We start from the raw sequence: 23,971 nt of genomic DNA on the forward strand, positions 1-23,971 counted from the left end.
CCCCCCATCCACCACCTGCCAATGGAAGTGTCATATATTTTGAAGCACACCGCGTTTTCTTCCATCCCCATATAAACTTATCTGCAATAGCCTGAAGCTGCATTAATTGTACTTGTGTCAGCTCTAGCGGTACCGTCCTAAAATAGTACATTACCCGGGGGAGTATACACATTTTTAAAACATGCACCGTCCTACCATTGATAAGTGGAGACACTCTAACTTTTCCACTTGGCTTTTCGCTGAAGCTAGTACGTCTGCCCAGTTCACTTCGACTATCTCTTGGAGTGACATCCTGATCTTTATTCCCAAATATCTTGCTTCTGGTGTGAAACGGACTTCGCCAGGATAAAGTCCCTCAGTACAAACAACCTGGGTTTTAGAGACGTTTAACTTGTACCCAGCAACTTTCCCGAACTGCTGAGTCTGATTCTCAATTTCCCTTAGTGCTTGCTCTGGATCAGATGTTACTACCGCTATATCATCAGCGTAAGCAAGAAAGCTTACTTGATGTTGCCGCATTACTATCAACTCCATACAGTTGGTGGTCTCCAATATTTACAACAATGGGTTAATGTAAATAGCAAAGAGTAAAGGCGAGCAGGGGCATCCCTGTCTGGTGCCCCTAGTTATATATACAAAAGATGACTGTTCCCCCATTGTACAAATTTTAGCCCGTGGGCGTTTGTACATAGTCTGTAGTACTAACAAAAATTGGGGCCCAAACCCCATCTTTCGCATTGTAGCCCACAAAAACGCCCACGATACACAGTCAAATAATTTTTCAGCATCTAAAAAAATTATACCTATATGCTTTTGACATGTAGTAGCATAGTCTAGCAGCGCGATGACCCTGTGTATGCGATTTACCGTGATCCTGCTCCAGGATTTTTGAATACACCTTGCCATCAGCATTTATTAATGATATCGGTCTATACGACCCCGGGAGCCTAGGAGACTTATCCTTCTTCTTGAAAATCACTATATTGGCATTGCCATTGTCCCAAGATGGTGGGGGGTTCCCACACTGAGCTTCTAAAAAAGCGGCCCAAATATCATCCTTGATAATTGAAAAAATTATCTGATAGACCTCCAAAGGGAGTTTATCCAGCCCTGCCGCTTTCCCTAGCACTAGTGCTGTCTGAAGTTCTAGCATAGTAATAGGAACCTCTAGCTCTTCCCGTTCAACTAACCCTATCTCAGTTAAATCAAAATTGCGGAGATACCACTCTATACTACCCTGCTCCACAAGATCTTGAGTATATAATTCTTTATAATACAAGTGAAGTACCTCCAATATACCTTCCATAGTCTCAGCTGTGCCCCCTTTGCCGTCTTCCAAAATTTCTATTCGCTAGGAGGTTTGTCTAACCCGCAATCTTTGAGCTAGACGTCTGCCAGTTGCCTACCCATATTCATATCTTTCTGCCTTATGTATTTTTAACTGAGTGGCAATTTCTTGACTCCATACCCTGTTAATCCTAGCCTTAAAGGGAGGAAGTAAGACGAGACGTACCCGTGGACGCTAAGAGCCGGTATAATGGAGAAATTACCGGATCCAATAATTCTGTACCAGGACGCAAGTGGCGATCCGGAAAGATAGTTCACCACGGGGAACGAGGATTATCTAAGATTGCAAGGAACCCATATGAAACAACAACAAAAGTGTACCAACAGAAACATGAAATTCACAGCGACCAAAAAGCAACCAATTTAGGATCAGAATATTCAGTTCAGTGTGGCTGGAAATAGAGAGGTTATTTGGATTTTCAACGTATGAATTGGTGAAAGATCGGGTGAATGTGAGGAACCTAGACAATATTCTCTAGAGAGAGGATATGGAGCTTTGCTCTCGAAGACCCCAATAAATAAAAAATTGTCTTGAGGAAGGTGTGACCATATCATCAGGCTACAACACCGAAACGCGTCGACGCATTTTCTGCATAGAATTCAAATTTACCTAGGGGACTCCTAGATATTTTTATTATATTGTACTAGAAGCACCCTATACATTCATATAAGGTTTTTTGAATCAATTAATCTGTAGCAATATTAAGAGCTCTATTGACTGCAAAGGGGTTATGTTGTTTGTGTTGTCTAAATTGTGATACACTGTGGAATTATTCATGTGGATTTGACAAATGTATTGTGGTCTTGTTAGTTAGATATACATTGTCTTCTTATTGTATTTTTATATGAAAATGTATCATGTTTTCCCTTTATTTTAATATAGGTCTGTTTTTATAAATGTCCTCATGAGATGTGTTTAAATTGATGTATTCAGTCAATCTGTACTGGATTTTTAACCCATATTGTTTTTAATAAAATAGAGTGTAAATATTATGATTTAGTTTGTGACCGGTGATTTAGCTGACATCTTTGGTTGTGTGAGAGTGAATGTTAAAGTACTGGCGGTAATAGTTTGCCTTTTGAAGCAAAGTGTCCAGGGATTGCCCTTTCTGACTTACAGTAATCCTAGCCTTACAACAGGCCATTTTAGTTTGCGCTTCTTTACTATTCACTTTCCTTCTAACCGCTTGTATAAGTTTACACTCAACCTTCTTTAGTTCCTCAAGTAAACCCAGCATTTGTTCTTTCTGTGGTGTCTGCTTAGCCCAACCATAGCTAAGTGTTTCACCCCTTAGCCCCGCTTTCAAAGAATGCCAGATCATTGGTTGGGTAGCGGATCCTGTATTGCTCTACATAAACAATGTATACCAAGTTAAGACATGATGAATATATTCCTCATCGCTTAAGAGTTTTTTATTAAATGAAAAGGATCGCTGTTCCCTTGAAAGGCTAAAGCTGGCAAGATCCTTAACCACAGGTCCATGATACGATGAAATGCGGGGCCTCACCTCTATCTTTGCGCTCGCAGTCAACAAACAAGGTAAAAAAATATAGTCCAGCCGAACAAACCTATTGTGTGGGAATGAAAAAATCGGTACCCAGGATCACCATCTTAATGGTTCGCTGCCGTCCACCCCATCGACTAATCCATGGTTCTGAAACAGCTGTTGCAAAGCCCTAAATACTTTAGGCTTACACCTTTTAAACTTAATAAAATAAGAATCTCATGTCTGTGCTTCCCTGTGTATATTAACGTCCCCAACTAGTATCAGTGGGGTCCCCCAAAGTGCCAGTTCATCATTTAAAAACTCCAAATGCTCAGCCTCATCCAAGTTTGAGCCATATACTGTGCAAAGCGCAATCTTTGTGCCACCTAAAATACACTCAGTGATAGCCCACCTCCCAAGATTATCCACCCTCCCTTTACCCGTACCGATTATCCAGTGACGCACCAAGATCGCCACCCCCCCAATTCATGGTGGATTGTGTGGAAGTTGATAGCAATTTAAATCCCAGCTCAGATAATATCCTGCGATTAGCCCAGGGGGATGCGTCTCTTGCAAACAGAGAATATTGGGGTTAATTAACTGCAGCTCAGCAGTAACACGTTTCCTCTTAAGGACATTGTTCAGCCCACAAACATTAAATGAAGATATGCACAGCCTCCTATCTGCCATTGCTATGTAAATATCTCATGGCCATCAATATATCCGAAAAATAAAGTCTAACATTCCTACAACACATGCCATGAACTGACTTTTTACCCTTTAACACATACCCTTTACTCCCTAAGTGACCCTCTACACCCGCCCATCGCCATCCCACAAAACCCCCCCACCCACCATGACCGTGACCCTCCCCCATCAATAAGGCTTTCGGGCCAATCGCCCTTGTGATGCTTGGTGAATAGCCCACTTGGTACCCACCTCTCCTGCATCCTTTATATATACGGCTTAAGGAAAAACAAAGAACAAACAAACAGAAAATGGCAGGAAATAATCAAGAAAGCAATCATATTGTTGCATACAAAATCCATTGCCTATATAAATATCCTCAACCCAAAGATTGAAGATATTCTTTGGCTGCAGTATCAGAAGTGAAAAAACGTATCCCTCCCTTTTTTACAATCTTTACAGTAGCTGGTTGTAATAGAAACACTTGTACGCCTTTTGCTTGGAAAGGAGTGATCAGCTGCCGCAGCTGCCATCTCTTTTCCACTGTAGAGTGGCAGTAGTCAGGTCCCACAAAGAATTGCATCCCTTTACCAGTTCTCTTCTTATCTGGTCTAGCCAAATCATACAGTGCCTGCCTAGCCAGAAAGTTATTCAGGGAAATCAAAATGGCCCTCAGCTGTTGCACCACTTGCCCACTCCTTGCAGGCTGTTGTTGAAATGGAAATCTGTGCGCCTGTTGAATTTCCTGCAACCAATTCCATTCTTTCAGCTCTGGGAGCTCTTCCTCGAACATCTCAGCTACAAATGTTCGGTCATCTTGCCCCTCGAGTCCTTCTGGCACCCCTAAAAAGCGCAGATTGTTGCGGCGCAGGCGATTTTCTAAATCGACTAGCTTGTCATGCATATCATCTTTATTGGCTATTATGTCTGCAACAGTCTTTTTGAGCCACCATCTGATTTTCTAGCAACGAAATACGAGTCTCTGCCTCCACCATCCTGTCGGTAAAATCATTGCATGTCTTTGCCAACCGTCTAACTGTATTTTGCAGCTTTCTACATGCGGTATGTATTTTTAAATTCTCTGCCCGCGTTTCCAACCTATGCTCTGAGATTGATCTATAAATCGCTTCCAGCGATGTGTGACCTTGTATTTCCTCTAACGGGCCCCCGCTAGTTCATCAGATAAGTCCAAGCCTTCAAACAGCTGCTCCCCACTGCAGAGCTCCCAGTCGGGCGTTTCTGTCATCACTAATTCAGCCGTTCCTTCCTTAGCTTTCTTCCATACAGTTTGTCCTTCTGAAGATGCACCCCCATAAAAAGATTCTTACTGTGGTTTTCTTCCATGGTTGTAGGGGTAATGTTGCCAAGCCCCTCCACCTGCAATTGGAAATTTTCTTCCACATCAGACTCTTCTGAGTGCTCTGAGAGTGAATAAAACTCAATACCCTTACGACTAGTAGGTTCATTCCTATCATTACTAAGAATGCCAATGTCATCCATTAATGCAGGTTCAATAACAGTGTCAATAATAACCTGGGGTGATGCAGCATGTTCCAAAGATAAACGGCTCTCCTCAAGAGATAGACCAGACGGTTCACCCCACCCTTGTTGGGTATCAAGAATATCAGGTTTTGGAGAAGCTGTCAAGGAAGTCACGACTTTCTTGCCGGCAGCCGCTTGAAAAATCTATGTCCATTGAAATGTATTTTCCAACTCATAAGCAAGCACCATCGCCACCTCTCTATGTACACATTCTTACAATAATAAACCTATCTTTTGCCACGTTGGTATTCACAGCATTTCTATAAGCAAAGTTTGATTCATAAACACATGTATTTATAATAGCTCTTCTGCCTAATTGCTGCCAGGTGTTTGTAGCTTCTAATTGTCGTTCCCTCAATATGTAAACTCCCAATGGGCTCTGGGCCACCCTAGAGGGTGGTCAATTTCCACCTTCATTAGTTACAAAAACTGTTGAAATCTAGAGATTACTCTCATAGTTCTTAATGGAACTGAAAACAAACCCTGCATCATTATATCTTTAGTGGTTACTTCTTCAAAAGAACAGTTTCACTATGATGGATTCAGAAAAAAAAAAACAGTTCACATACTCACTTTTGGAATAAAGTAGCCTTTAAAATGGACATCCATCGTTGTCTCATGAGGCACACTCGGAATGATATTTGCAAATCTCTGAACTTCGTGGATAACGGCATCAGTGTAAGGCATTTGCCTTCGATGTTCACTTTGAGGCTTTGCAGAACCTATCACACGGTCTATCTCTTTCTGAACATTTTCTGGCAAAAAATAGCAGAACATTGAGCCACGACGGTAAGGCAAGCTGATTTTGAAACTATGATGCTTTAGTTAAAGGGAGACGGGGTTCTGCTGACTTAGGAGGCCAACTATCACAACTTAAATTATCCCATTTAAAGAAAATTGAAAAAGAATACTTATCTGTCTGAAACAGCATGAGCAAAATGTGTGTAAAGAGAATACATACTCAATTAAAAGTGCTACTCTTCTTTGATATGTTGTGCAGCTGTAGTAATGGCGTTGCATTTCTACATAATACTAGCCACCCGGTTTTTTAAAGCAACCTTAAAATTTAAATTGTAATTACCACTCACTGCAGCACCTCCTTCAGAAGTCAGTGATTCTCTAGATACTGTAAAGGTCTGAACAAGGGGAATTTAGACCACTTTCAGCAAGGATGACTGCCAGGCAGGTGACATCTATTTACCCAGCTCACATTAATTTTTTTTTAAGACATATGAATATTAGATCTGTAGCCTGTGTATGTTTATTGGCCGTGAGGCCAACCTACAGTTGTGCGGACGACCCAACGAGGACCTGCCACATAGGTGGAGGTTTAATAGCGATGTCCTGACAGATCAGGCCAACAAAAACAAAATAGAAGAAGTCATTAAAGAATACATTAAACATAATGATACACTCAACACCGACCCCAAGATCATGTGGGATGCACTCAAGGCAACGGTCAGGGACACAATAGTAGATATGAAGGTCAAAATACACAAAAGTGCTAACCTGCACTTGACCCAACTAGAAAAGGACATCCAAAGGTTAGAGTCAAGCCTTATTTTTTACCTTTGCCCTGGTTTTAGTCGGGCGTGGCGGGGTCTTCTCCCTCTTACCGCACTTAAAGGTTGTTTCACCGTCGCTTTGGCGGGTCCGGGTCCGGGTCCCGGGGGTGGTCCTGTGTGAGCGCCATTTTGCTTTGGGCTCTGTATTACATCAACGGGCGCCATCTTGGAGCGTCCTCGCGCTCTGGCTGGGATTGGATCGCCTATTTAAGGCGGACTCACCTTTAAGTCAGCCTTGACAGGTACTAGCACTGCTGCGCACACGCTGCTGCTGGCGCTTCAGCATTTTTAATTACCCTGGTTTTGTATTTTATTTGAAGCCTTATTTTTTACCTTTGCCCTGGTTTTAGTCGGGCGTGGCGGGGTCTTCTCCCTCTTACCGCACTTAAAGGTTGTTTCACCGCAGCTTTGGCGGGTCCGGGTCCCGGGGGTGGTCCTGTGTGAGCGCCATTTTGCTTTGGGCTCTGTATTACATCAATGGGCGCCATCTTGGAGCGTCCTCGCGCTCTGGCTGGGATTGGATCACCTATTTAAAGCTCCCTCCTCCCGCGCAGCGGGACGCGCAGGTGGGGCGCCGTCGCTTAACCGGAGTCGTGCCAGAGTCCTGCCCGTCTGCGCCCGTCAGCGACGAGGAAGCGCGAGACGTGGTAGGGCTCTGTGCATTTGGGGCCGTTATTATTCGGCATGTTTTCTTCTACAATGCCGATTTATTCACGGGCAGATTTGCTCTCTATTGGGAATAGGGTTGAGGTCTGCCGATGCGATCCTGTAGACCCCCTATCTGGCCCTTATATCTGCGCCTGTAAGAGATGGTCTCTTGATAGCCCAACTAGGATTGGCTCTTTGGATGATCTTACCCCAATTAAGTGCAACATCAATGTAGGCCGGGGTCTTCGGATTTGGAGTTTAAATGTAAGGTCACTGGTCAAACATCACCAGTTTATACATGACCTCATTGAAAAAGACGATCCTGATCTTTTTCTCCTCACCGAAACCTGGCTTCAGGACACGGATGCTGCTATTCTGAATCTCACCTTTCCATCAGATTACACGATTCATACCTTGAATCGGACTACGAGAGGGGGTGGTATTGCTATGGCAGTTAAATCCTGCTTTCCTGCTGAATGGAAAGCTCTTGGGTTGCCTACTTGTGAAAGTGCCCTCTTCAAAGTAGCTTTTAGCCATCATTTTACTTTTAGCGGTATGCTCATCTACCCCCCACCTGGCAATGACTCAGTCTTTCTGTCCGCTCTTGCCGATATGGTCAGCTCCTTAGCGCCTAGTTGCGCAAATTTTAACATCATGGGTGACCTCAATATCCATTTTGATAATAGGTCGTCCACACCCATTAACACCTTGCTTGCGGATCTTGAAGCTCTCCAACTGGTCCAGCTAGTCACTCTTCCCACTCACACGGGAGGTCATATCCTTGATCCCTTTTTTTTCCACTCTTGAGAGGGTGAAGGTGTCTGACCCGAAGGTGATGGGATGGACGGATCATCTGCTGGTGGAAGTCTTTTGTCCTGTACACGACAAGCCATTTAAACCTGTGGACAGACCAATTTTTAAAAGACACTGGCATAAGCTTAAACTTGAAGAATTCTATAGATTGCTTGAGCAGAAACCCCTGAGCGCTTTTTTGAATGTGGACCATGGGTACCAACTGTTCTGCATATGGATCTGAGACGCCCTTGACGTCCTTATACCCAAAGGCTGGTCGAAAGGTCATTCGAAGGTATCCAGCCCGTGGTATAGTGATTCCCTCGCCGAGCTTAAAAAAACTTGCCGGAAAGCGGAGAGGGAATGGAGAAGATCTTACGATCCTGATTTGAAAACCCTGTACTTTGCCAAACTTAAGTTCTATCACAGGGCAATCTGCAGAACACGGGCCGCATTTTATGCTCAGGAATTTCAAGCCAGTTCCAACCCGTCTAAATTAATATTCATGGTCTTGAAAGACCTTATGAATACAAGAGCTACTTCGGCAGAGATCTGCACTGACTCCCATTGCGAGAATTCGGCGACCTTTTTTCTGGAGAAAGTGCAGAAAATCTATCGAGGATTTGACCAGTATCGGCTGGATCCAGAGTTAGTTGACCCTAATTCCTTGGGGTATGAGACTTTGTCTTTTTTACCTGATATGTCTACTGAGGCCTTTAACAAACTTAGCCTCAGAGTTAAATCAGGTTCTCCCCTGGATCAGCTGAAGCCTGCTCTTATTAATACGCTTTCCCCGCTTTGCCGTGCCCCAATACTTACTTTAATTAACATGTCGTTATCTACTGGGACGGTCCCTTCCTCGTGGAAACAGGCGGTAGTTACTCCAATCTTGAAAAAGGCAAACTCTGACCCCCTTTTGCCTGAGAACTACCGCCCCATATCTCTTCTGCCTTGGACTGCTAAGGTTACTGAAGCCTATGTTAACTCGATCTTGTCTGACCACCTTGTTCGAAATCAGATACTGGACTCCAGCCAAAATGGCTTTCGGCCGGGGCACAGTACCGAGACTGCTTTGCTCTACATCATCGAACATCTACGCCTGGTGCTTGACTCCGGACGCACGGCAGCGCTCCTGTTATTAGATCTGAGCACTGCTTTCGATACTGTGTCCCATCATATACTGATTCAATGCCTAGAGGAAGCTGGAGTAGCAGGCACCACCCTTCAGTGGTTTCGATCTTTTCTTTCTGATCGAACCTTTAAAGTGGCAATACCACCCTGCCAATCTACCATCCATCCCTTGGGCCTGGGGGTCCCACAGGGCTCCTCGTTGAGCCCCACTATGTTCAACCTCTACGTGAAACCGCTAGCTGCAGTCGTCAAACAGTGGGGTCTGACGATGACCTCATATGCGGACGACACGCAGCTGGCGGTGACACTTAGTGGAGACCCAGAAGTGGAGGCCCCCAGATTCCGAGCTGGACTTGTGGCAGTTGCAAGTTGGCTTCGGACCAACTGCTTACAGTTGAATGCCACCAAAACTGAAGTGTTGGTCCTGGGGAAACATGCTGAGCTATGGGGAGACCAGTGGTGGCCTCCTGAGCTGGGTATTATTCCTATCCCAGCATCCGAAGTGAAAAATCTAGGAATCTGGCTGGATCCCGCGCTCACTTTCACAGGACACACGAAGAAAGTTGCAGCCACCTGCTACAGTATCTTACGTGGCATGAGACCAATTTTGAAATATTTTGACCCTCCCACTCGGCAGCTCGTGGTCCAAGCCTCGATTTTATCCCGGCTGGACTACGGAAGCGCGCTGATGTTAGGGGTAAATCAGGCTGAGGCATCCAGGCTTCAAAGGGTCCAGAATGCCGCAGCGCGGGCCATCGTTGGTCTTCCCAGACATTGCTCTGTCTCGGGCACCATTCAGGCCCTACATTGGCTACCGGTCAGACAGAGGATCAAGTTTAAAGCGCTCTGTCTGGCCTTTAAAATTCTAAAAATGTATTCGCCGCCGGCTCTTGCCAATTTGATTATTCCCTACATCCCGCTGAGATCTTTAAGATCAGAGGCCCTTCATCTGGCAGTCTGCCCCCGTTTTAAACTCAGTAGAATGGGTGGCCGCTCTTATCGGGTTCTTGCTGCGGGGATGTGGAATTCCCTCCCAGTACACTTTCGAGCTCTGAACGATTTGTCCACTTTTAGGCGCACTATCAAAACTTTCCTGTTCCCTCTCTCTGAGTAGCCGCCTCCCCCTTTTATCTTGCATCTTGTGTGTTATGTTATGGTACCTGTCTAAGCGCCAGGACGCCCCTTGGCTGGGGCAGCTGTGCGCTATAAAAATAACATTAACATAACATAACATCGCAGACAAAAAGAACAGTAGCGCCCTAACAGAGCTCACAAAGAAGAAATACGAATACAACAAATTCTTGAGCGAAAGGGCCGGATTGTGGGAGAACAAATATAAGGCAATTAACCTCTGCGAAGTGAATAAAAGCAGGGTAGACACTAGCTTTATATCTGAAACACAAACAAAGACAGCACACCATCTCGTAGATCACAGACGGATGTATGACGTTTCAACGCATGCTTTTACCACGCATGCCTTTACAACGCAGGCTTTACAACGCAAGTCGTTACAACGACTTTCGTTGGGGGGCACTGGATAGTGAATAGTTTTATTTACTATTCCAACTCCAGTCCCCGTGGATAGTAGGGAAGGTGTTGGATAGTAAATTAAACTATTCCCTATCCTAGAGCGCCCCCCAGCGCAATGCGGTGTAATAACTTGCGTTGTAAAAATTGCGTCGTAATGGTAGTGCGTTGTAAAAGTTGCATTGTAAAGGATGTTCTCCATCACAGACTCACAAAAAAGCCACACACAAGACACAAGGAGATCCTACAAACTTTCTGAGAGTTCTACGAAGAACTGTACAGAAAGGACCAATCATTAGACCAGGTAGACAGATGAAACCTCCCAAAGATAACTAATGAGGAAGCACAGACACTGGGACGGGAACTAAGCTCAGCAGAAATTGAGATAGTGATTAAGTCACTCAAGGACAATAGGGCACCAGGGCCGGATGGATACACAGCCACTTTCTATAAAGCGTTCCTATCACACCTACAACTGGCCATGAAAAAAGTGTTCAACCACTGCGAGGGATTGGGCGTGGTGTCACCAACCATGTCAGAGAAAAATATAATAGTTATCCCAAAGGAAGGCAAAGACATATAGCTACCTCAAAACTACAGGACCATCTCACTAATCAATGTAGACTGCAAGGTGTATGCCAAATCCTGGCCTTAAGGCTGAACATAGTACTCCCACGACTGATAGGAAACTCACAAGTAGGATTTGTAACGAACCGCATGTCACATGATAACACCAGACTCCTGTGCCACATACTGGAACGGGCCTCAAAAAATGACGAACCAGCAGTGTCTATCACAATAGACGCAGAGAAAGCGTTTGACAGGGTATCCTGGCACTTCTTAGAACAATGAATGTAGTCATACAACATTGGGGGAATAGTATACACGGAAGGTAAAGGCATTGTATGAGAACCCCAGAGCCCGAATAGTAGTCAATCGGGCTATATCAGAAACCTTCACCGTGCAACGGGGGACAAGACAGGGTTGCCCGCTATCCCCATTGCTGTTTCTCCTGGCCCTGGAGCCTCTGATCAGAGATATCGGGACCAATGAGATGAGGGGGGGTCACCATCAATGAGATCACAGTCAAACTAGCCGTCTATGCGAACAACATCCTCATAATCCCAGAGAGACCCAAATCCTCCATCATGGCCCTCATGGAGACCAAAGGAAAGTATGCAAGCCACTCAAGCTACAAGCTAATCGAGGACAAGTCGGAATGTGAACCACTTAACATCCATACCACTGGAGACATACTGGGGAACTCGGGCCTGGTCTGGTGCACTGGGTACATCAAATACCTAGGTATACATTTTGGCAAAGACCTCAAAAGCACACTTGACCAAAATGAAAAGCTACTGTTGGAAAAGACAAAGAAGCTGTTGAAGGCCTGGTCACCCACATTTCTGACATGGTGGGGGAGGGTAGAGGCAATAAAGATGATGATCACTCCAATGGTCAACTACCTGTCGGGTATGCTCCCTCTTATTCTCACTGATGAGTTCCAACACAAAATTGACAAGATGCTAAATAATTTCCTATGGTGAGATAAAAAAGCGAGGATGAGCCTTAAAAAGTTAAGGCTCAACAAGAAAGTGTGAGGTCTAAAAGTGCCAGACTTCAAAACATTCCAAACTGCTTGTTTAGACAGGAGTATACGCCGGTCTGGCTTACCATTGAGGAAGCCATACCAGGCAACCTGGAACCGATAGCTCTTCTCACATACTTTTAATGGTCTCAATGTGAAGCATCTCCAAATCCTCCTGCCAGTCTGGTCAAACCTCAACAACTCCAGACTGCCACACCTCCTGCAAGAATGCATATAATGTTGCAATAATGCCTGGGTTGTTGTCGTCTGTAGCAAGTACGTTATGGAGGAAACTCCAGAGGCTCCACCAAGATCTACCCCAACAATTCACGCATCATGTGCCACGCACTGTAGTAGTATAACAGGGCCAGGACAGTGGGTGTTTTGCCCTGCCCACATACCGGCTCCCAACTACGAAGTATCCCCTCCGTAAACAAAATCGCCCATACATCTCAACCTTAGCCCCGTAGCGCACTCACCACTGCTTTTTGCTGCCCTAGGGGGGAACCATATACACCACTCTAATTGCACCTGTAGCAAGTTAAGCAGTGTTTAAGATAGTCTTTTCCATGAATATTGCATTGTGCACAGCATCCTATACAAAGTCAGAGGAAGAGCTGTATCACACTCAAACCGGATCACTGAAATAATATCGATGACATAAATATTGAAGTAGGAAAATATCAAGTAAAAAATATAGAATACAAAAATATCGAACTCCTATCTCCAAATAGGTAAGTACAAAAATATCGTTGAAAAAAAAAAATATAGATAGTCAAAATATCACATTTTTTAATGTCTTAAAAGTAATTGAAAAAGAATGAAATAATAAATACAATTAACATAAACATACTTAAAATACTTAAATAACCTTAAAATTAATAAATAATTAATGTAAGTTAAAAATAAATAAACATACAATTTGATTTTTAAATACGTATATATATATATATATATAAACATAATAGTAATAAAAAAATATACAATATTTTTACAGTAGCTTAGCGGGAGAGTAAAATTTACTATTCCAACTCCAGAGAGTGCAACAGTAGGGAAAGCGTTGGATAGCGTAGGAGTAAAAATTACTATTCCCACTCCAGAGAGTGCAACAGTAGGGAAAGCGTTGGATAGCGTAGGAGTAAAAATTACTATTCCCACTCCAGATAGTGCAACAGTAGGGAAAGCTTTGGATAGTGTAGGGGTAAAAATTACTATTCCCACTCCAGTGAGTGCAACAGTAGGGAAAGTGTTGGATAGCGTAGGGGTAAAAATTACTATTACCACTCCAGGGAGTGCAACAGTAGGGAAAGTAAATACTTCATATATGAATACAAATAAATTAAATATTAATACCAATTACAAATTAATTAAAAGTAATTACTAATTTAATATAATATCATAATTAATCAATTAAAAATTAAAAATAAATTAATTACTAAAAAATAAATACCTAATAATACAAATTAATTAACAATTAATTAATTAACAATTAAAAAATAATTAACAATTAATTAAAAATAAATCCAAATAAAAAGATTTTTTAAATTTAATTAATTACAATTAAATTACTTCCCACCCAATTCCCCTATAAACCCACAACCCGGTACAGAAAATAAATTAAGCACTACCCTCTTCCATAATTATCAAGTAATCAATTAATAAAATGTAATTACTTATTTTATTTTATTCAATTACCAATTAAAAATTAATTAACAATGAATTCAAATAAATACCAATAAATAATTTAAAATATTTAATTAATTATAATTAAATTACTTCCCACCCTATTCCCCTATAAACCCGCAAGCTGCTACAGAAAATAAATTAATAAAATTAACATAATTATCAATTAATCAATTAATAGAAATAAATGACCAACTATATTTAAATTAATTACCAATTAAAAATTAATTAACAATTAATACAAAATAAATACCAATAAATAAATTAAAATATTTAATTAATTATAATTAAATTACTTCACACCCTATTTCCCTATAAACCCACAACCGGCATACGTAAAAATTAAATACCATAAAATGAATTACTTAAAATAAATTATAAAATAAATGTACACTTTTAACACATATACTAACATAAAAAAACTTTTAAAAATTAGATATTATTAAAAAATCGATATTAACTTACTTACCTAAAATTCGATATTTTTGTGGTCTATATTCTGTCCGTTCGATATTTTGCCCATTCTATATTTTTTACTCGATATTTTGACTGTATACCACTCAAATCACAGGGGAGGCAGTGTGCCAGGGTCGTGCAGCTAATAGTTGGCAAAAATACAGTGTGCTGCTCTAAAGTAGGTCTCCATGTCTAGAGCGTTCTGTTCACCCATGGCAATAAGAAGAGTAAGCGTGTCCCCGCACACACACGGCTGCTTCAACTCCCAGGCCAGGTGCACCATCAAGGCACTTAAAGTACCGAATTCCATGCTGGGCAACAGAATCTCGATGTTTTGAATAAGTACAAGAAAATGGGCAACACTGCTGTCTTCATGAAAATGATGCAGTCACACAGCGACAGGGGCACACGGATCCAATGCTCAGCCATTTCAGTGAGCTGCTGTGTCTGACATCTTGAAGAACCGGGGACAAGTTATGCTCTGGGTTCCGGACATACAGAAGGGTTTGGGCCACATACACAATTAGATTGTAGCGTGGGAAGCGAATTCCCCCCGGTGCACATGATATTCACGCCGTGTATAAGCAAGTGATTCAGCCACCAGGGCATACAATAGTGGTGACAGGGGGCAGGCATGCCTGGTGCACCTTGTGATATTTATATGACTCAAAACCAATCTGAAGACTCAAACACAGGCGGTCGGCCTAGTATAAAGTACCTGGATCAGTTGTAGGAAAACATCTCCTACCCCTATGCGCCTCAAAACAGAAAGCATAAACCCCCACTCAACTGAATGAAATGCTTTATCAACTTCCAAACACACAGTGGTAGCATGTACATTTTGATCAATATGAGAGATTGTGCCGAAGAGGGCCCTAACATTATATATCAGAGATCGACCTCATATAAATCCAACTTGCTTTGTGTCCATGAGTATATAGGATCAGAGATGGGTAGCCAGTGTTGCTGTGTTCTCATTATGAGGCTTGTTGTTCTTCCAGAGCTGGAATTGCAGTTTGGTTTGCGATGTATCTGTTTTGCCCACCGCAGGCATTGTAGACAGCTGCCCCGGGCCGCAGCAAGAGGTACCACCAACAGCACAGTCACCTCAATAAACTAATCACAGAAGAGTCAAAATGTCCTGTAGCATGACCCTCATTTTTAACAAAGCACAGGTGAGCATGAGCCGCAGGCTACACAGCAACCTCAATCCATCATAACATGTAAATTATACACTACTCACTAGTCCTCCAGCAGTGTAACTCATTGCAGAAACGTCTAGTAGGGGCCAGCGGTGCTCATTATAAACCACAGCAAAGCTGATCCAAGCATGAGGCCCTCCAGGGGCAGGCTCACTCTCTGCATGGTCAGTTCTCTCTGATCGCGTGACCTGCCCCCACACACCAACAGGGAGGCCCCAGCAACCAGCACTGCACTCTGGCCTGCAGTGGTGCAGCCACAGCAATCCTCTCCCCACAGCACACTCAGGTCCAGGCACTTCACTCGCACTCAAAGGTGACTCTGGTCCACGATCACCTGCCTGATCAGCCAAAAAGCCAAGAGAGTTGTTCATGAAGTCAGGAACAAAATGACTTTGTCAATGATTGAAAGTTGTGATGCAATGTAAGTTACCTCTCAGTATTCAGCTTGACATACAATACTAATCAATTCAAACAACAAAGTAAAAATAATGATTTGAAGTAAACTCTAGCCAATCTAAAAATAGGTGAATGTCTGAACTCTTACCTTGGATCTCTGGATATTTCATCATTAGGAGCAGGCCCCAGCGGAGTGTGATTGATGTGCTCTCCGCCCCAGCAGCAAGCAGTTCGTTTACAAGACTTGTTAAGTTTTCATTGTGGAAATATATGTGAGGATCAGGCTTTTCCTAAAAATATAAAGGTAAAATATCTTTATGATCCATACAGAGAGTCATAACACCCTATTGTAAAAAGGTGCATCTAGGTGTCAAAGCTGTCAGGTAAACAGAGGTTTCATTGAGAACGTAATTCTTTAATATCTTCTGTCTTCCTCCAAAAATTCAAATCTCTCCTTCTTATTTGTTTTAAAAAAATGTCAACACCTTCTGAGCTTGTCTACATAGTGAACCATTTAAAAGCATGTGAATTCCTGCAGCATTTATTTACTATCCAGGCTTTTTTGGACCTGTCCCAAGCGACCTGATTAGTAAAGGTTTTTGTGGTCCAAAGTTTAGCTTAGATTGATAAGAGATTGTAATTTACAAGAACAAATGCTGATTTGGTACAGCTTGAAGATGGCCGCAGACCCTGAGCCTCAATTGGAACCTCCCTGGATGGGGATCATTAATGTTTAAATATCCCTGACATCCACCGACAAAAACACAGCGGATTAACTGGTAAGCTTGGGCAGTAAATTCCATTCCGCTTGCTGAATTTGCGGAATTTCGGTAATTTCGCGTTCCGCGGAGAACGCAAAATTGCCCACAAATCTGCGTTCCGCGACTTTGCGTAATTTTTGCTTGTTCGCGTTCTCAAAATGCGTGTTCACGAGATATTTCCCCCCGAGCACACACACAGCAATTGCGAACAGGAAAAAAACATCGCGAACAAGCAATTTCGCTTGCTCGTGGAATTTCTGCTTGTTCGCGGAGATTTTTTACCATTTCGCGGAGATTTGCGTAAAGCGATAACGCAAATTCCACCCACCCCTAGAACTGGTAAAGGTGACTACAAGGAACAGAGGCTTTTACTTACAATTTTGAAGAGAATTGCTGAATCCCGCATGTCTGCATCGACCTCTCAGTCTGGGATCTGAGGGAGTGCTCGGCTGAAGAACTGCTGCATGATCGGGCTGGGCTTTGCTGACCTATCAGCCCATGATTTTGCCAACCTGCAATCATCCTCGACCTGACAATCAATCGCGGCTTCTCGGGAGCACAGGACTGGAAGGGGGCCGGTGAATCTGCAACACCAACCACCCCTGCCTGCAGACTGCCTCGACAAGACATAACCATAAGTGCCCCGGACGGAAAGAGCGCTGACGATGGGTCCTACGCCGACGCTCACTATCCCTCAAAGCCAACTTGGGTGGTTGCCGACCAAGGTGCAGTGAAGCCAGTGGGAAGCCTTCCGAGTCAGAGGGGAAGAACGATTCAATGTATGCCTGCGGCCCTGCGAGATGATTAAGGAGACAATGGTGCGGCTGAGGAGGAGAGACCGTGGCGCGCTTTTAAAGGGCAGGGGATGATAGGGTCGGCCTCTGCCGGTCTGATGGCGCATCCTTCCTCCAGCCATTCTCCAGGTAGTTCCTGTGGGTGCTTCAAAAGTGGAGACGGCAGCCATTTAGAGGGAATGGGACCGGGGAGCTGGAACTTTGGCGCAGCTACGTGACCCTGTGCTGTAGGATGATGGTGGAGGGAGAGCCCTTGGGCTAGCATGAACCGGTGAGTGATTGATAGTCTGCTTGGTCAGGGCGGACTAACTACGATCCCAAAGACTGAGTGCTGAATGCCTTGCCCCCCTCCCTCTGCTATACTTGAGTCCTCACTCTACAAGGATGAGTGTATTTGGAAGAGACAATTGGTCTTTTGGAAGATATTTGGCACACTGTGCATATATCTTAAGGGCTTAAAGCATAGGAGGTGAATTATAATTTGGTATCCCACAATCGGACCGGTGAGCCTCCATTTTGATGGGGCCATCTTCATGCCTTTCCTCTCCCTGAACCTCACTAGGATCGGGGTAAGATGGTCTATTGGGGCAATTGAAACAAATATAGGACTAGGTTGCTGGACACAGTAATAGGACTATCACTGCCTCCGAGGGCCCTCTAAGTCTGTGAGCATTGGTGGCAGCCATCTTGGAAAGGGACCAGTTTTTTTGTTTTTTTTCCTCACTAGTTGCACACTTGGGTTCAGTGATGCCTCCATGGTTTTTATTATTCGGCTGTGGGGATATTACTGATTCCTAAATCAACTGTTATCACACAGACAATTCTTCAAGAACTTCAAGTCCGCCCCTCTACACACACTAGAGTGCTCTCTTCTGCAATTAGCACTACCCTCTTCCAATAATAGCTCATCTTCAGACAACTTTAACCCCTCTCTACCTGAACTATGCTACTTGCTCTTTTGCATCTATCTTATCTGTGCCCTACCATTATCATGCCGCAACCTACCTCGAGCGCCGCTGACCTCCTTCCTCAGCTAGGATTCAATGCTTGTAAGATCAAATACCCCGCCAATCTATTGTTGAAAACAAAAAAGACCTTCAAACACAATCTTCTCAAACGATGGCCGGAAACACTTATCTCGGACACATTTACTTCTTCTAAGGGCTCTGTGGTGACCGACATCATATTCTATACTAACTGGAGAGCCCAGTGGAGAAAGACTCGAACCTCTAAGCTGAGAACCAAGCTACTGACCAAAACTCTGCACGGTTTCCGCCTGACCACGCCACCCTCCCCTGCCCTCAAGGCAGATTTAACCATCTCTCTATATAATAATAATGGGAACAGCCTTATTCCAGCCACTGACAAGAATCTCAAATGCTTTGACAATATCTTTATGGGGATCAAAAACACACTTAATAACCTGACATCGCCTTATATCCATCACAAGATTTCCCCTCTATATCTTCCCATGCTGCACCCTACACCTTTACTTCCTTCAATTCTATATCCCAAGCACTACCTATGGGCCTTCCAAATACAATGGCACCCTTGATACCCTACACCACTTCCGAGCCTGTTCATTTACATGTTTACTGCTCTGCTCACTCCTACAACAAGAGGGACATACCGGTTATTCCTTCTTTTGGACCGGGTAGCACTTATCTGATAACCTCCCACCTAGTGGCTGCACCCAAAAATGCACCTTCTCTTCCCCTCTTGACGTCTTTTTGCCCGTCACCTGCCTTACCCACTGGCCGATCTGTCAGCTCCAACTATGCGAGGACTGTGCATCACACCGTCCACACTACTAATCTTGACTACCCTGTTAATCTACCCCCAGGGGCAGGCACTCCTTCCTCTACAGCACTGGACACTGCTAATGACCCCATTCCTTTGCCACACAGCCCTGTCTCACCTTCCTCTGCCTCCTGCGCTTCTCCTAGTGCCGGTTTTGAAACCAATTTGCCTGCTACCAAGCCCTCCCTTGGTGCGGCGCAGCTCCCTCCTGCATCGTATCTAACTCTGAATCACGCGGATAATCTACCCTTGGCTGACGACAAAACCACACTTAAGTGGAACTCCATTTACCCTTGTAAATGTGGTTAGGGACTTACTAGGGTGGATGAGGAGTGTTCTAATAGACTACACCTTGAGGAGAAAGTTCGCTGACCTCAAGCAAGTGCTACGGGCTGTCAAAGAGATCATGCAGTACAATTCTCCATGAAGATAGAGAAGGTATGGAATATACTTCCTCCTCAGGGGTATGGGCAATGCAATCCTCCTGGAGTCTTCGGGGATGGGAACGTACAATCCTTTACCCGATTCCCACCTAGTTCTGGCTGGAATTCTAGGCCTCTTCCTAACCATCAATCCAGACCATGTAGGTTTCAGCCTCAGCTCTCAGATGAGGACACGTTCGCTCTTGTACTTTCATACAATGATACAGGGCCAGGCGCCTCCTCTAACTCCGCTTTTAACATCCCCGCTATTTCCCCGAACCCTGATAGGGAACACAGGGTCAACTCAAGATCGGTGAATAAGGAAACCCTACTCCAAATTACTACCACTCATAAGGAAGAGATTAACACCTCCCCTATATTAATTTGATGATGATCAACTGCAGATCAGCCGTGAAACATGCTGCGGACATCTCTGCACTCATATTAGTGCAAGACCTGAACCTACTGATTCTCACAGAAACCTGGCTCAACAAGGCCTCTTCCTGGGGGGCGTGGTCTGCAGCCGGAGGAAATGGCCTCACTCTGAAGCGGCTCCTCGGCCCTCGCTCTCATACCGGCTCCTGATCCGTTGCCGTAGCGCCTTATTCCACCTCACACCGCAGTATAACCTGTGAGGGGCGACCTGGTCTACGCTGCTTGTCTTCTAGATGTCCTTGGGCCCTGCGGTGGTCGATATAGAGTCCCTGTTGAATGCGGCCCCGGGGCCTGAAGATGGCGACCATGCTCGATGCTGACTGCGGGCCCGGCCCCAGGCCTGACTCCCTGACCCTAGAGCTGCTGGGACGAGCTGTGAGCAATATCGGAGCCTGCCGGAACGATTGGGGACGGCCCGCGGTAATCCTAACTCCCTAGCACCGGTGAGTGCTGCCTTGTGGGACCGCCTGCAGACCCCCCCTGCTGCCCGGGGTCTGATTCACCTGAATCCCCGGCTTTGGGCCTGCTGCCGGGGACCGCCCAATGATTGACAGCTGCCTGGCACCCCGCTCCTGTGGCACGCCGCGACGACTCCGGGGCTACCCCTTGGCCCCTTCCTATCTGCAGTCCCCAGACCTGGAGAAGAGGACCGGTATTGACTCTGGCTGCGGGGCCCGACTCAGGGCCTGATTCTTTTCTTCCTGGTGCTGGCGGGTCGAGCTGCGAGCGACGTCGAGGCCCGGGGGAACGACTGGGGACGGCCCCGCGGAGGCCCTGATTCATTAGCACCGGTGAGTGCTGACTTATTGTGGCCGCCTACGGACCCCCCTGCCACCGGGGGTCCGCTTCACACAAGTCCCCGGCTTTGGGTGTGCTGCCGGGGACCGCCCATTTACTGACTGCTGACTCCTGATGGCCCACTCCCGCGACTTGCAGCGGAGGCTCCCTTGGCCCCCGCGGATTGCGGCGGAAGTCGGGCCCGCCTGGGAGCGCCCGGGGGGCTGCCTAGACCTGTCCCCACCACGCAGCCCTGAGGAGAGCGGTTCGTGCTGCGGCAAGGGAGTCCGCGTTTTCAGGCCCCTCGGACCCTCGTTAACTACACCACTGCGTCTTTGACCCTGAACGGCGCAGGAACAGAGTTGATCATCCTGCGTGGCCCCTACCTCCTTGTCCTGTGGGCACCCATCCTATGACTGGGCCCGATTGAGGGGCTCCGCTGCCCACCCTGGGTCCCTACTTGCGTTGGAGAGCCACTTCCTAGACCCACAGAGTCACGACCGACCAGCTGGGGCTTTACCCCTATGTAAAGGGGCACATACCGTCGCTTGGACCCGGGGGCTTCCACCCCTCCCCCTCTTCTCCTGGACTACAGGACTGACCTGTCTCCCGGCGAGGCGCCTCCACATATACTGGTCGCTTACCACGGGAGATGATGCTTTAACGCTCCCAGGGGCATCGCTATTGCTCTGCTCTACTTCTTTTGTCCTTATTGGAACCCTAACCTCTCACGTTGTTCCGCCCCTTGGAGTTCTTGACGAGGGGCCTGTGCTGGAAGTGCGAGGGCCCGCTCTTCCTTGCTTTACCTTGATTTGATCCTTTGGCCTACGCAGTGCTGGTTGACCCTCCTGATGGCGTCCACCAAAGGCAAAAGGCCTTCCAACCAGAGGCAGCTCAATAAACTTTCCTGGGGTCCAGGGGTGAATCCAAGGAGGTGAACCCAGAACTTACACCTAAAACCGCGACCCCTCCCCCGCCGCCTCGTTCCCCCACGCTGGAAGACTTGATGGAAGCAATAGCCGGGGTTCGCTCTTCCCTGGAAACCCGGATAGACTCGGTGAATGTAGAGGTCACCCTGTTGAGAGCTGACCTCCGCAAGATGGACTCCAGGGTGTGGGACATAGAAGTTAAAACCACATCACTTATAGACTAAACCTTCACTCTCAAGCAACAAGTGGCACAGCTTCAGAAACAACAGCAACAGATGGGAGAGCTCCTTGACGACTATGAAGGACGCGCACGGCGCAACAACATCCATATCCTGGGGGTTCTGGAGCACCTTGAGGGGGACTGCTGCTGACCTCTTTGTCAAGAACTTAATTCTGAAACACCTCCAGCCTAAATAACTGTCTAACTACTTCTCGATAGAACGGGCACATAGAGTCCTGGGGGGGGCAGTCCATGGCCAGACGCCCCCCCCGCCCCATCATCGCCCGAGTATTCAACTTTCGTGATTGCGATGTCATCCTTCAAACGGCACGAACGGCGCCGCCCCTACGCCTGGAGAACGCTCAAATCCTGCTCTTTCCTGACTTCACCGTGAAAGTCCAGGCCCGTAGTCGCAGTTTCCTTGAAGTCAAAAGGGCACTCCGCGCCAAAGGCATAAAATACGCCATGCTGTTCCCCGCTAAACTACGGGTAGAGTAGGAGGGCAAGACCTGGTTCTTTGTGTCTCCGGAGGAGGTTTGGGACTGGATAGAAGGATGGCGTGCATCGAGGACCACTTTGCCTCATCGCGAGGTTCACCTGTACGTATTGACCCAAGTTCACTCCTGGAAAGCCAAGACTTGTTCACTGACGGCACTCAAGGAGACCAATAACTTTTTAGCTGTCTGTTTCTCTTCTGCTGCTATTCCAGGACCCTGGCCCGTGAGTAGCCTTGTTTTGTTGAAGTCCTCTACTATGGACTGCCAGGGGACCGCTGGTTGGCGACTGCCCAACGTTTACGAGTATCCTTTTCTGATCCGAACATTATGGATCACCTAGATTGGTTCTTTTGTATTGTAATGTGTGATTATCTTTTATGATGCTTTTTGTTCTTAACGGCGCATTAGGCTCTATTATCCTGTTCACTCTGAGCGAGGGCATCCATGGCTCTCCACGTACCCCGTCAATGTTTGGGAGGGCAACAAGCACTCTGCCTAGTTGGGAAATGGATAGTTTCAAGTCCATGGGCAGGGGGCAGGGAGGGGGGAAGGGTTGGAGGAGAGGGGGTTTTTAGGGTGTTCTGTTTTGGTTCTCTTTTACTTTTGTGTTTTCAGCAGAGTCTTATTTTGTACACGCTGCAGAGTTATTTTAGACATGGAGCTTACTACACAGCATTACGTGCCCTCGCAAGACATTCCTCACTCGTCATTAGGATGTACCTGGTCTCCCCTAGACTCCACCATTGACCGGTTCAGATCCGCTATCAGCTCTGGGAACAACTTTGTAACTCAAGGGCCTACACTCCGTAAATATCTCCCATTCTTTAAACCACCATGACATCCCCCCTGGTTAAGTCTCTCTCCCTCATGACATGGAATGTCAATGGCCTAGGCAGTAGAATAAAAAGAGGGTTAGTCATGCAATTTCTCAAACGTCATGCCCCGGATCTGGTTCTCCACCAGGAAACGCACTTGATGGGTAACACATGTCAAGCACTGCACCGGGGGGGTTACAAATTGCTCGTCCACGCAGGGTTTACCTCCGATTCCAGAGGGACCGGTATCCTTGTTCGTAAAAATGTTGCACTAACATGTACAAAGACATGGGCTGACCCACTAGGTCGCTTTGCTGTGATAGAGGCCATTTGGGAGGGAAAACCGTTAAATGTTATCTCAGTTTACATTCCCCCAACCTTAGGAACAGACGCATTGCAGACCCTGCACCAATTAATACTAGATCTCCCACACGGACCCCTGATTATTGGGGGTGACTTCAATATGACAA

At 45.7% G+C, this 23,971-nt stretch overlaps 1 protein-coding gene across 1 annotated transcript in view; it reads right to left on the reverse strand.

The window, feature by feature from the left end:
- LOC144826386 (cytochrome P450 2K1-like) overlaps nucleotides 1-23,971 on the reverse strand; it is a 429,013-nt gene that overhangs the window by 115,495 nt on the left and 289,547 nt on the right. Inside the window, exons 6-7 of the mRNA XM_078684711.1 lie at nucleotides 16,200-16,341; nucleotides 5,637-5,818 (exon numbers count right to left, since the gene is read on the reverse strand). Of these exons, the coding sequence (XP_078540837.1) occupies nucleotides 5,637-5,818; nucleotides 16,200-16,341 (324 nt within the window). The remainder of the gene's footprint in view (nucleotides 1-5,636; nucleotides 5,819-16,199; nucleotides 16,342-23,971) is intronic.

Source organism: Lissotriton helveticus, chromosome 3_2 (assembly GCF_964261635.1).
Source record: "Lissotriton helveticus chromosome 3_2, aLisHel1.1, whole genome shotgun sequence".
Classification (NCBI taxonomy): Eukaryota; Metazoa; Chordata; class Amphibia; order Caudata; family Salamandridae; genus Lissotriton; species Lissotriton helveticus.